Source organism: Falco rusticolus, chromosome 9 (genome assembly GCF_015220075.1).
Source record: "Falco rusticolus isolate bFalRus1 chromosome 9, bFalRus1.pri, whole genome shotgun sequence".
Lineage (NCBI taxonomy): Eukaryota > Metazoa > Chordata > Aves > Falconiformes > Falconidae > Falco > Falco rusticolus.
The window spans coordinates 45,515,166-45,529,517 of record NC_051195.1 but is presented as its reverse complement, the minus strand read 5'-3'; the positions used below and the strand labels follow the sequence as shown (position 1 = coordinate 45,529,517).

The window sequence follows — 14,352 nt, the reverse complement described above, 5'->3', positions numbered from 1 at the left end:
TCAGCAGAGGACAGCAAATAAGGCCCTGGCCGATGGGGACATAGATTCAAGGTCTAAAATACCCAATGTCAACCAAAGGAAATCAACCCTGTCTTTGCAAGCACCGTGTCCAAGGGTTGAAGCATGGCAGCTTTGATGTCTCCAGCAGGCACATGGCTTGGGAAGGGACCTGCTCCACTGAAAGAGCATCTCCGCCAGCCTCTCCCTTCCTCCAAAGACGTAAGCACGTGGCAATTTCTGCATCCCATGACCCACCTGAATATGCAGCATCTGCTTGTGCAGCCCCCTAAGACCAGGCGGGGACAGGAGGCACCAGACCCTGCTCCATCCAGAGCCGACCGTGCCACTGCACGTTGCCGAGGCCACCCAGCAACTCATCCTGCTACTTACTATTTACAAGTATCAGATTTTGCATCCTCTTAGGTTCCCAAGTGAAAAGCTCTCTCTCCATATATATTACATGTGTTGTGTATTACATATTTGTTATATATATTACAGATATTAATTTCTTTCCACTCTCTTTCTCAGCCACAAGCTTTACTCCGCTCCCAGTGCCACCAGAGCTAACCAAGATAACTGGGAGCCGCGTGCCATGCCTCTCCCACGCCAGGCACGCAGTCAACCCCTTCAACGTACACCACATGCCGCTGCCTTCCCGGGTGCCTCTTCCCGCTGCCGCAGCTCAAAATTTCAGCTCTCACACAACCACCAACAAGGCAGAGCTGCTGTGACAAGTCGCACCAGAGCCATGTGCCACTGATGAAAGACACATCGCAAATGGTTATTTTTCATATACTATCCATGGTAAACAGCATCATTCATTTCTATTCCCTTGCTCCAGACAAATCAATGATTGTTAATGCAAAGTCAACACGTCCAGATGTAGTTTGCATACTAGTTAACCACTAAATTGGCATCACACAGTACAAAATAATCAAGAGACATTCAAGGAACCAAACAAAAGCAGAAAGGAGGCAGATGACTAGCAATTAATCCATAAAGAAACCTTTAAAAATTAGAAACTTCTTCCCCAGAAAACACGGTATAGCCAAATTGAAGCCACAAATGCAAAATTCTAAATATACATAACGCTAGATGCTCATAAACTTAAAAATGACAAGAAATAATTACCTCCTGGTGCCATGGACTCCTGTCCCTTCCCAAACAGCAACCGCAACCTCCGGCCACGCTCGCAACCCCTGCCCAGGCACCTCTTCCCCCTGCCCTCCCCTTCCAGCCTCCACTTGGCACATTATGCACAAATAGGGCCTAATCCTGCCAAACAGCACCTCAGACAAAATTTACATCCGTGGGCTGCTCCCCACGGCTGTGGGACTAACCCTGTCCGTTTTCCAGCCTGCAGCGTGATCAGCTCGTGACTAATCGCCCAGGTGGCTCTGAGCGCAAACGGGAGCAACCCACAGCGCCCTGCGCAGCACCAGCAGCTCCGCACGCCCTTCTGCACGTGCAACGCGCTTTGTGCACATGTGTGATCCCACCGACACTGCCGGGCAGGGCGACCACGCGCTGCCCTATGTGGGTAACGGGGTAACACCTGCTCCACACCGGTCCCAAAATCCCACTGATGCCCATGACGCTCAAGATGAGACCACTGGTGGCTTGACTTGCAACGCCGGGCACCACGGAAGGTGTGACTGCCCACACCGCTCACCCACCCGGAGCCAGCGTGGCCCCCGGGGGGCTGTGCTGTGGGGAGCTGTGCCGTGGGGAGCCACCAGGACCAGCACCAGGCACTGAGCCCCACCACATCACGGTGGGGAAGGTCTGAATCCTTCAACAAGCTCAGCATCCAAAGTGGGCACAAATCCGTATCACCATGAGCCTTACAGCAGGTTTCAAACCCCACCCCCATAAAATAAAATAAAAAAAAATAATCTAATGTTTAGAACACCAATTTCACTACCGCACTTGCATAATTGCAAACTTGACTGTGCATCACCAGGGCCACGTGACCGCACCCGTGAACTGAACTATTCACGGCATTGCATTATGGCAGTGATATATATTTAAATTATTCCAGAGTTATGCGAATAGCATCGTACGGTTTTATATGGCGCTTGTGTAAATATTATCTACTACTTTAATAATATTATGTCTATTTTCATCCAGGGATGAAAACAGACATATTTTCATCCTCACTGAGAATGAGGTACTCAAAATTTTTCTTTTTTTAAAAATACATTTCAGTTATGTCACAAGAAATCTGTTGGTATTGCTCTGCTGGGCTCCCTTCCTCCCCCTCCCCCTTCCAGGCTGCCAAACAGCAATTTTAAAAATGATAAATATTGATCAACTTTCCAGAGGAAGGAAAAAAAAATAAAAAATAAAAAATCCTCCCTGAAAGCAGACCGCAATGAAAAATTACAAAAAATTTTTCAAGCAGGAGGAGGTTTCTGCTGGAAGGACACCAGCACACAGAAAGGTTAGATTCAGAAATCCATTATAACCTCAAGCGTAGCTTTTCATCACCGGCGGAACGTATAATGGAAGCCGTTGTTTAAAAGAAACTGATATACACAGAGTTAAAAGATTGTAAAGGTTGCGGTACGCGCACACCTACGGTATGACAGCATCCCCACAAGTTGCAGCCCAGTACTATGGCATTGCATTTTCCTCTCTGCAGAGGAGATGTGCAACACACAAACCCGTTTCAAATGCCGACAGAAAATCCACTTATTCCCACAACAGCTGAAAAGAGGTTAAAAAAAGATATATAACTAGGTGCCTTTCAAGTTACAATTCCTCTGTTTCAGGATAGCGTGATAAACTTTAAAGATATAACTGTAAAAATGTTGTCATCGTGACCCAAAATGGAATATATGCCATTATTCGTAATTAAAATGCAGCACCCACCAATGTTAAACCCCCACCCCAAATCCCAAAGCACAGACTCAGCGCTGCTCCCCAGATCCCGAGGTGAGGGTGTGGGGCTGGGCAGAGAAAAAACAGCATCAAAAGATCTCCTTTTGGAAAAAAATGAATGGAACCTTAAAAAAAAAAAAAATTGCAGCTAAACAGTTTCTTTGGGTATAATCACAGAGTAAGTGAAAGTTATGGGGTGCAGCTCAAGGAAGGGAATTCTTGGAGTCTAAGAATATGGAAAAGCCACCACGTTAAAGCTTCCTGGATGAAACCATGAATAAAATATTCTCCGGGATTGTTTAATCCAATTTAGAGCATTGTGCATAATTTTTACCCATATGTGCCACCCCGCTCTAGCTGCACCACTGCTGCTCTGTCCCCCGGGTACTTGCTTCATTATTTGCTAAAAAAGAGATTCAGGAAGAGGGTGGGTCCTTTTTGGGGAGGGGGGGGGAATAAATGCAAAAATAAAATATACGAAGTTGACATTTCGGAAGATTTTTTCCTCCACCAAGAGTTGTCCTGCTTTGCAAATTTTTTCCACCGCCCCCCCCCCCCCCCCCCCCCCCCGAACAACCCGAAATGTGAAACAAATAAAGGGGAAGACAGCAAAAAATAGCCCAAATTCACCAGCCCCTCCTGCCTAATTGCCAGCAAATATCAAGTTACAGTGAAATAAAAATTAAAATAGGGAAAGGAAAAAAAAAAAAAAAAAGAAAGAAAAAAAACTTTTCAGGGGGTTTGAGATTCAGATTTAAAAATTCATTCTGGATTGAAATTTTTTTATTATTTTTTTTTAAAGCGCTTGGATTTCACCATTTGCGGCTGGGTGCCCAGCAGCACCAGAAAAGTCACTTCTGAGTTCAAAATTTAAAAATGCCTTTTTTTTTTTTTAAAAAAAAAAAAAAAAAAAAAAAAACCTGCTGCAGCTGTGGAGCCAGCCATCTTGCTATTTTGTCCCCATTTTAGAGAGACTGTGTCAAGGTTGGTAAAACTCAATGTTGACCTAATCTTTCCCTTCCTCTCCCTCCCCCATTTTGGGTGGAAAGGCCACGCATCCCTCCTATATTGCTTTTTTCTTGAAACAATGCATGTTTCAGTGCTCTTTTGTTATTTATTTTTTTAAAAGATCAATACCAAGCCCCCAGTATTCAAGGGCAACCCTACAATAATAAACCAGTGTGTGCACAGTCCAGAACTCCCAGGCACCCCGTAACAGCAAAATAATAGGCATGTCACAGCATAGTTAAAAATAAAAATTTAAAAAATTAGGAAAAATAAGATTTTCAATTCCAACTCCAGGAAGGCTTTCGAGCAAGAGTCAAGGAGAAAAAGGATTTTGAAATTGTGAAAAAGATCATGGCTGAGCCCTTTAAAGGCACTTTAGGTTTACTGGTTACCAAAAAAATAAAAATCAAAATCACTAAATTTGCAATTATTTTTCCCAATATTGTTAATTATGCATATTCATAATATCATGGCGGACCTTATAATAAACCTGTGTAAATACTAGATTTACATGATCCACAGTAGCTGGAGTTGCTACAGCCTGTGTGTGTTTAAAAAAAGAAGGAGAGGAAAAAAAAAAAAAACTAACAGCCCTACTATGGAAATTTTTCTCTTTACAAAAGAAGTAGGAAATTAAATGCTGGAAACTATGTTTTAACTATGCCAGGAGAAACCATCAGAAAAGCCAAGAAATTCAAAAATAAAACTGACATTCGACTGAATTTTGCTTGTCCTCGTGTTTTCCTGGACCGTGTTTAGAACCTCATTGTTTAAGAGCAGTTTTGCATGAAATCCAAAAATCACCAAAAAAAAAAAAAATTTGGGTGTGTCCACAGCAAATTTTCTTGCGCTCTAATTTTTCCTGCAAAACTCCTCATTGGAAACAAATAACTTTAAGCACTGCAGCATTAATAAAAAAAAAAAAAATCAGTTTTGGCACGGCGTGCTGCACAAGTTCAAAATTACAATGAAGTACAATTCCTAATTGCTCCGGAACAGCAATTCTCCCACTTTCCCCAACTAATCACTTATTGCGGCTCATCCCGCGGTGCCCACCTCAAACTTGCGTTACTTTCATCCCCCAGCACTCGGCGGCTCCCAGGCTCCTGCTCCTCCAGAAAAAGGGGGGCGGGGGGGGGGGGAACCTGAATTCATTCAAATTCCAGCTTAATTTTCATTTACATATCAGCCAGGATTTGCCTCCACAGGGATAAAAATGAGATTTAAGGGGCGAGCCGGGCGCGCCCGAGGGGGGGGGGGACGGGGGGGGGACGGACCCGGCCCGGCCCGCCCCAACTTTGTGGAAAAATAAGAAATAGCAGAATATTTCCTCTTTTTTTTTTTTTCCCCTCAATTTTAATTTTTTTTTTTTTATTTACGAAATAGTCTCCTCTAGGTGGCGTCGTTTTAATGGAAAAAAAAAAAAAAAAACCACCCTACCGTTCGGGAGGAAAATTAAGAGAAGGGAAGAGGAAAAAAAATTAAGGGGAAAAAAAAAAAAAAGGGAAAAGCCCCGAGGAGGGGCGCGGGCGGGAGGCAGCGCGGCGGGCCCGCGCGGCCGGGCCGGGGGCAGCGGGCGGGCCGGGGTGCGGGCGCCGGGCCGGGCCGGGCCGCGGGCGGCAGCTCGTCCCCGCCGACATGGCTGCTGGGCGCCGCTTTGTTTTCCGCCCCGGTGCGCGGCGGGCGGCGGGGCCGGAGCGGGCCGCGGCGGGCCGGGCCGGGGGGGGTGGGGGGGGAAGAGCCGCGTCCCGGCGGCGCCCCCCGCGCACTGCGCCAAAGCGCCGCCGGCGGGGCTCCGCGACGGGGCGGCTGCCGCCCTCCCTCCTGCCTCCCCGCTCCCTCCGCCTCCCCCCGGGGGACACGCCGCCCGGCCGCCGCGTACCTGCGCTCCCGTCGCCGCCGCCGCCGCCGCCGCCGCCGGAGCGGAGCCGTCCGGCTGGTTCATGAGGCTGGGGCAGGAGGCAGGCGAGCCCCGCGCCGCCGGGGCCTGCGATCCGCCGCGCACAATGCCGCCGCCGCCGCCGCCGCTGCCTCCTTTCCGCCCTCCCAGGAGCGGCGAGTGGGGGCGATGCCCCCGCTGCGCGGGTGGGCGGCTCGCCGGGCTGCTGCAGCCCCCCTTCCCCCCGGGGGCATGGGCCGGGGCGGCCGCCGCGGGCACGGGCGCTGCCGCTAGCGGCGCGGCGCGCAGGGCTGGGCGGGCGCCTCCCGCTGCCGAGCCCGCGCCGCCGCCGCCGCCATCACGAGCCGCTCTGGGGGCAGCTCCAGCCGCAGCGCGCTCGCAGCCAGCGGCGGCGGGAGAAAGGGGCTGAGTCTGGCCCAGCGCGGGAGCCGCGCCGGCCCCGCTGCCCTCCGCCCCCGCCCGGCCCGGCCCGGCCCGGCCCCGCGCCGGCCACCGCCGCCCGCCGGCCGCGGGGCCGCTGCTCCGCGCCGTGGGGCCGCCGCGCCCCCCGTGGGGTGGCCCTGCGCGGGCGGCGCGGAGCTGAGGGGGGGGGGGCGCGCCCCCCGCCTGCCCCCCGCGGTGTGTGTGGGGGGTGCGTCCCCCCGAGTGCCCCCAGCCCCGCGCTGGGGGGCGGCCGGCACCGGGCACCGGTAGAAGGGCCTGGCCGTGTCGCCGCTGCCCGTCGCCCCGCAGCTGCCGGTGTTGGGGTCCCGAGTGCGCCCCCCCCCCCCCCCCGTGTCTGGGGCCGTTTCAGCACCGTGCAAAACGCGGGGGACCCCTACACCGACCCCCTCCGCAAAGGGCTGCACCTCGGCCGCCCCGCTCGCTGCCACCCGGCAAACTTTTTCCTTCCAAAAAGAATTAAAAAAAAAAAACAACCGTCAAAAAGCAGCACTTTTCTTCCCCTGGAAAACACACGGCGTTAACTATAAACATAATTACATCTCGTGCGTACCTGGTGCTCCTCTCCCTTGTGAAGCGCTGCCAAAAGTAGTTATTAATAGTATTAATAAAATCATCTGAACTCGTGGATTTCCCTGCCCCGGCCCATGAAAATCCTCTTTCCCAAGAGCTCCACGAAGGTAGAAATTCGCCCAGAGTCAGTCAAGTGCTGATTTTGTTCTCCTTGCCCAGACGAAAGATAGCTTCAAAGATAGCACAAATTTATTTTTCTCTATATCTTTCGTGCAGATTTCATTGCAAAATGCTGTACAGCCAGATAACGTAATTACGGAGCTAAATAAAAACAAAGGGGCAGGGGAATCGCTGGAGATGTTGGGCAAGGGAAGACATTTTCCCAATGGGCTTGGGAGGGACATGGGATGTCAGGAGGCAAAAACCACCCCGGAGGCTTTTCTCCCACCCAGTGTCGGCGTCAAGGAGGAATCCCTGTGGAGCAGCCTAAAGCAAAGCAGCGTGGTTAACAAACCGTACAGGTTGAGGAAGGGTTTTGGGGAAAAAAAACCCCATTATTTTGACATGGAGTTTGCAGGTTGAGGAGGTGTGTGGAGATCTCCTCAGCAGCCCTCGGGAAGCCTGCTGCCTGCCCTCCGTCCTCAGGGAAGAGCTCACCATGCCGTGTGCCGCGCTGTCTTGGGGCCCGTCTCGAGCATCATGGCGTACTTCTAAGCGTCTTCATCCATCGCAGCTCATGGTGGCTTGGCCAACCCTTCGTCACCTCCACTGCTGGGAAGTGAAACCGGGACTGGCTTCCAGCCTAACCCGACTTTGGTCCCGGTCGGAATGCCCGTACTGTGGGAGAGCCTCCTGCCATCCCACATCCACATTCGCGTGGGCAAACATCCCTCTGCCCTCCTCTGGGGTCTTCAGATTTGAGCTCTCCAAGCTTCCTCAGCCCAAACCTCCCATTTCTCCTGACCATGGGCCCAGAATGGATGCAAGAATCAAGCAGCCGCCGAGAAACTGCCAAGGAACCCCAACTTGGGGCTTCTTTTCCACATGTATTTTGAAACCAGCCCTGCCATCTACTCCAGCTGTGCGGCTGCCAGAGCCGTTGTGCTGGGTGGTGGGCTGGGCGCCCTGGGGAGAAACTCGCCAGTTTGCAGTCAGACCCACCTCCTGGGGGATTTGGCTGCTGGTGAGTCTCGGCTTTGGGAAACCAGCCCTCCAAAACCAGCGTGTGTTTCTGCTGAACGGGCTTCATGCCGTTGATGCAGAACAAATTCCATCGTGTGGTGGTCCCTTCTGCCTGAAGGACAGCCAGCTCTCCTCGTCAGGGCAAGGTGTAATGCCACATTTCTACAAGTCATTTGGGGTTAGGACATCTCTGTTGATTAGGTCTAAGGAATTCCAAGGATGTTTTAATCCTGGCAGGATGAGGTCTCTGTCGCATCACTTGGGTGAAGCCCCTCCTGATGAGGTGGCCTTTTCTTGAGTGCGTTAGGCACAGTTTCGGCCGTGCCAGCCCACCACTCCGGTAGCATTCCATGGGCTCTCCTGTCCTGACCAGCACCCAGTTTTAGCTTTGTTTCACTAAGACTTCCCCACAATCGGTGACCAGAGCCTGAAAACCCACACCCTTACCTTCTTAGTGCCCTCAGACCTGCATTGAGTGACAACTACTGACGGGCCCGTTCGAGCCAGGAGCTCTCCCCGCTGCATTTCAAAACTGACTTCCCAGAAAAAGATCGATCTCTTTTCTTAGCCTGGTTCCCAGTGCCTGCGGGCAGAGGGCACGGTGGTGCTGTGAATTCTTCCCGGGACCTCGACGTCTGCGTGGCACTGGCCTTGCCGCAGGTGACGCCGTGACTTCTCTCTTTTTCCCTACGTGTATAAAGGGGCAGCAGCGATGCCTCCCCGTTCCCAGGGAAGAAGCGCTGCAATCATTGCAGACCAGGAACGCTATCCCAGTAGGAACCAGGAGTAGTTTCCTGGTAGGAACCCACCTCCCGTGGGCTGCAGGAGGTAGGGTCCCAGCTGCAACAGAACGATGTGATAATATGATGAAAGGTTGTCATAACGCACATAGACACAAGGGCTGGTTCTGCCAGCTTGATCTTCTGGTGTGTTTGCAGGAGTTAGTGTGTTTTTCAGGCAGGCGGCACAGTTTCTATTCTGTACAAGTGTCACAGCCCGCACAGCATCTCTCGTGAAGCAATGGAGCACCCACCCTGGGAGCTCGCATGCTGCGGCGTGGACTTGGGTGTGAGCTATTGCGTTAAGGGTATCGGTAACAGGAGCAGGCTGTGGGGTGAACATGCTGGAGGAGATGCCACTTAGCCCCTGGAAGAGGTGTTACAGCCCATAACTGCAACTCCATTTCACAAAAGTGCAGCAGAATTGCTGGAGACGAAGTCCGGCGGGGTGATGAGGGCTGTGTGTAAGGCACTTGCGCTGTTTCCAGCGAGGAGCCTCTTTGCGGGGTACGTGCTCGATAGTCTGCTGGAGGAAATTATTGATAGTGGTCTGCTCAAGTCAATCTAGAGCTCACGACCCCCTTAATCCCATCACAGTGCTCGCTCATCTGCGCCAAAGGTTATCCTGATGGGGTGTGGGGGATCCCCCTGTTTCAGTGCCTGCTCTGCAGTTTGGACTCTGGGTCCGAGCCGCGGAAGCTGAGCCCCGTGCCGGGGTGAAGTGCTGCACGCTTCTCATGCACTGCCATAAATAAGGCAGGCAGCAAACCACAGTCAGGAAATGGCAAAAGGACTATTTGTAATCACCACGATCTGCAAAGATAGAGATATTTGTGAAACCATGGCGGGGAAAAAAATATCCCCACTTCACTTTTCCTGACCCTGGCACTGTCTATTTGCTTCTCTCTGAGGCATTAAAGCTCATCAGAAATGTTTGCCCACAGTTACATCAAAGGAAGCATTGGGCTGTGTTTGTCCTTGTCACCACTGAACTGCTCCTTCCTTTCCTAGCTGCGATCCCATTTTGTCCCTGCGCTCTGAGCGCTCGCTGGCAGTGCCTACAGGTCCCACCAAAGGATCTACAGTGATTTTGTGTCTGACGCACGCTGGTGCTGCTGACATTGATACCGACAATGCAAGGAATAACCACCTGTGTGGAACAGGAGCGCCCAAACCGTACGGGTTTAGGTACAATACTTTTCCCTGCAGGATGTTTAACAAGTTCTTCCTTTGCATCTAAGCTTCTTCAGAATCTGTAGCGGATGGGTCGTTAGGGTGAGCTCTGCTGGGGGATGATGATAAACCCTTCTTCTGGGGAAACACTGCTGAAAGCCACAGCCTGTGAGTGCAGAGCCGCCAGCGTGATTTTGGCTGCGTGCGGTGCTTTGCTGCCCCTGTTCTGGCTGGTTTTGTGAAGAGGTCAGAGCCGTGCGCGTCTCAGGATGCGGCAGAATTTCAGGAGCAAATGCAAGGGTGTGGGAGCATTTATAAGCATATGAGCGCGTATTTTACCTATATAAAGACAAACCTTTGGATTGAATAGCATTAAGATTGTATAAGCACGACACTCTCCAGAGCAAAATGCAAAGCAGTAAAATCCCAAGCCATGGAACACCTCTTACCCACTCTTTAATGACCATCCAACATGTTTCTGCTGACGGTGAGAGGTTTATTGCTACAACGAAGAGCTTTCTTCTGCCTCCAACAAATAACACAACAGTCTCCTCCCAGTGTGGGAATCTGCCCTGCCTTGGTCGCTAGAGCAGAGGTGCCACTTGTGGGTCCATCAGATGAGGTGGCAGCTGAACGCGCTTGGCCACCTGCCTTCGTGGGAGGAAGAGGAGGATGCTTGAAGCCCCCCCTGCCCCCCCGGTGGCTGCACCGGAGGCAACATCTGGGTGCTCAGGCTGCGAGCACAGCTTGGGCAACTCTGCCTGGTCCGGGAAGTAGATGCTGGGCTGGAGGAGAGCGTTGCATGGATGCAGCCCCTAGATGCTGTCAGCCTGGCTGATAACCCCAGGAGATGCTCGGGGTTGGCACGTGCATGCCGACCACACGCCCAGCAGGGCTTGGGATGGGGGGGATATTGGCTCAGGGTGTGCGTTATGCCAAGGATTGCATTTGGCAGGAAAAAGGTGTCCAAGAAAATTCAGACACTGAGGCAAAGACCCTTAATAAATGGGATTTAAATAATAGATTTAGCTGAAAATCCCCAGAAGACGGATTTTTTATCCACACATCAGGTGCTGTAAGCTTAGAAAAAGATAACAAAACGTTCCTCAGACAGAAAAGGTTGAGTTTCTGCTTTAATTGAAAAATCGTATGTGGTATTGATATTCCTAGAGAGATGTTATGTTAAGAAGGAGTTTATACTGAGAGATGTATCATCACTATTTTGGGGTAAATTAGATTAAAGTGATTTGTAGTTATCCCCATGCTAAGTAGTATAAATGGAAGAAATAGAAAGTTAAAGTTGCACTTAAGAGGAGCGCAGGCGGTTCACGGAGGAAATCCTAACTCTGCGCTGCCATAGCACGCAACACTCGTCTGCGTATTAGAGAGGAATTGTAGCTTGCTGGGCCCATAATCAGATTCGTCTGTCTCTTCCTTACAGTGCCACGGCAGAGCGGAATTAAGAATATTTGCATGCCTTAAACTGAGCCTTTCTGCTTTAATTGTGTAATTATGGAAATCACTATTTAGGGATCCATGGTTATGGCTATGTTGAATTTTGCACTTCAGGCAGGCGCACAATCTCCTTGTTAGAGAGTATGCCCTGCAAAATCCCAGCGTCTACTTTTTGAGTATGGAATATATGTCCTGGGTATGTATTTGCAAATACATTAATTAACTTATCAGTTAAAACTAATTAAAAATCGGTCCTCTAACAAATCTAATGCATTGTGTCAGACCTGTCTTTTTTTTTTTTTTTCTGAAGATCCTATTAACAGAATAATGCAAACCCTGCAACCTTCCTGCATAATTAATACTCACTGAAATCTTATATATAAATTTCACTTGGACAATCTATTTTACAATGAATGGTCTCTTACGAGATTGTGCTTCTTAACTGAAAGTTTATTAAGCGAGGTTGGTTTGCAAGGTTTTCCTTCCATTTCCCATAAGGATTCACCTCCCTTCCAGCTCCCGTGGTCCCCGATAGCAGGGTCACAAGTGCCAGCCCAACCCTGGGGTGTTTGCTGGGGTGCTTGTGCTGCTCCACCGGCGTGAAGCTCCGTGGAGCAGTGAGCTCTGGAGCTTTGCAGCTGCTCTGGAGCAACATGAAGCAGCCAGACACATGGGAGAGTCAGGCCATAAGTGTTCATTTGAATAACAAACATAAGCTGTCCTTTAAATTCATCACAACACCTTCAGTACATTGCACATGGTCCATGGGATGAGAGGCCGAAGAAGTGGAAGATTTTCTGACTTATTTTTTACCCTCATAAATAGACTATGCTAAATACATGACTGAACTGGTATAATTAGTTTTATTAGCACTCACTGGGGGTGCTTCAAACCATCCACTCACAGCTTCACCACGTGTGAGTAATGTGTCCATCCCAGACGCACGCCAGTAAAACCCTTTGTGCTGCACCGCTGCAGACAGCATCACTTCCAAAAACCGCCCGTAAACTTCCATGGGCTTAGTTAAGACAAAAAGCCTGACCCAAATGTAACACACTGTCATTCATAATCCTGCCACAGCTGCTGACCCACCTGGGCTAAGTCAGGGCTGTGCCCAGTCCTGTTGTGCAACTGGCAGAAAATTGCAGATCCTCGCCGGGTGGCACTCAGTAAAACTTGAGATTTCTTTAATGGTAATTATCACTAATGTCGCTCAGTTCTCGCTGAAGTTTTCTACCCCTCAGAGGTGAATGAGGAACAAAAAATGGTAAAATCGACTGAGTCAGAAAAGGACACATTTAAAAATGCTTTTTAGAAACACAGCAGTGCCGTGCCGTGTGTTTCACCACACCGCGCTGGGTGCCCCAGCAGCATCGGTGTCAATAAAGCAAGTCCCATCCCTTCCCTGAGCGCCTGCGCTCTGGCACTCTGTCGCAGTTAGGGATTGTCGTCCCTCCCCATGCAGCAGGGCTGGCAGCCCCATCCTCGGGATGTCCTCGGCCATAAGGGACCCCCCAGTCCCCCCGCCGAGCCAGGAGCCCCTCTCCGCCAGCCCCTCTCCCAGCCCTCGGCACTCGCCCTCCTGCTGCACCGCTGAGCCTCTGCTCGTAAATTAACAAATTGCAAATACGCCATTAAATAATGGCAAATGCATACTAACAAACAAACAAATAAATATTTCCAGTGCTTTATTAATAGAATTTTGACAGCTTCATTAGGTTGGTGAAATTTCAAGATACTTAATGAAATAATGCTTCATCCCTTGGCTTGTGATATAAATTCTAATGAAATGCGCAATTCCGATTCATCACCAACAAACTGTGATGCTCTGCTCAGAAGGCACTATCACACTGCCAAGGTTTTTATTTCCCTGACATTATGATCTTAACAATTTTATTTTAACAGTTAGAATGGTGGTGCCTAATAAGTTAAACAGCCGAATAAAAGATCCCTCCAGAAGGGAAAAAGTATATGTTTAGGTGGAAGAGGCCTCAGAACAGATTATGGGTTGTTTTATATTCTAAATATGACACATTAATACCTACTCATTTAATACTATAATTTTTTTTAAGTTCCTTTCACTGAAAGATGATCTTTATTTCTCTGAAAATTGCCTAGTGGAATCCCCACTTGTGCAAATGATAAGTGACTGCCGCACACCAAGAGCTAAATGCTCCAGAGCTCAATGGAGCTGCCCTTAAATGAACAAAGTAAATGGAAAAAAAATTAAGTAGAATTAATATTATTAAAGATAATAATATAAATTATTAGCAGTATTCTATTAAGGTCAGATTAATCCCACTACAATTCAAATGGAATAATACATGCAATTTATGCAATCACAAATGTTTTAACATTTAAATTACCTTTCTGGCATTCTGGAAACCTGTACTTTCCATCGCAGAGCCAGGCAGGCACTGCCCAGGGGAGGGTGCTGGGGGTTGGCAGCCGCAGGTGGGGTGGTGGGCAGTGGCTCTGGGCCCTCCGTAGGGGCTGCGGTACGAATCGAGGGCTGGCACCCAGCTGCAGCCTCCCAGCCGAAGCGGGACCTTGGCCTTGGGATGCTGAGTTTGCATCCCTTAAGGGTCTGCGGGTCTGCGGTACCCAAGGGGTGTGGGCTCTCCTATGAACCCTAGTTCCGAAACTCTATGTTTAAATATTTATATATTTTCATATATATTTTTTTTTTCTACTTATATATACATATATTTATATTTTTAAAATATATCTATATATATTTACAAGCCTCCATGCCTGGCTTAGCCCGCCGAGGATGACATGCCAGCATAGCGTGTTTGCAGGGAGCATGCTGGCTCGTGGCCAGGAAGCTTCGGTCTCAGCATCTCTGCCCCCCCACCTGTACTGGGTCCCCTGCCAGGGGTCTGTAAAAGACTGACTAAGGCTTTTAGGGACATGTATTAGTGGTGGGCTCGGCAGTGGAGGGTGCTACAGTTGGACTTGAAGTTCTTAACATTTTTTTCCAACTTAAATGATTCCATGATTCTGTGAAAGGTCCGA

General features: G+C 49.8%; 1 protein-coding gene across 6 annotated transcripts in view; it reads right to left on the bottom strand.

Annotated features, from left to right (window-relative positions):
* The window catches only part of ZNF618 (zinc finger protein 618), a 162,371-nt gene extending 156,133 nt beyond the window's left edge, over positions 1–6,238 (bottom strand). For 5 of the 6 annotated variants that reach the window (XM_037399196.1, XM_037399197.1, XM_037399199.1 and 2 more), the window contains exon 1: positions 5,774–6,238. In XM_037399196.1, coding sequence (XP_037255093.1) covers positions 5,774–5,836 — 63 coding nt within the window. In that variant the 5' untranslated portion in view covers positions 5,837–6,238. Of the gene's footprint in view, positions 1–4,947; positions 4,996–5,773 lie in introns of those variants that run through there. The other variant, XM_037399201.1, reaches the window with a different exon arrangement.
* Between the last annotated feature and the right edge of the window lie 8,114 nt (positions 6,239–14,352).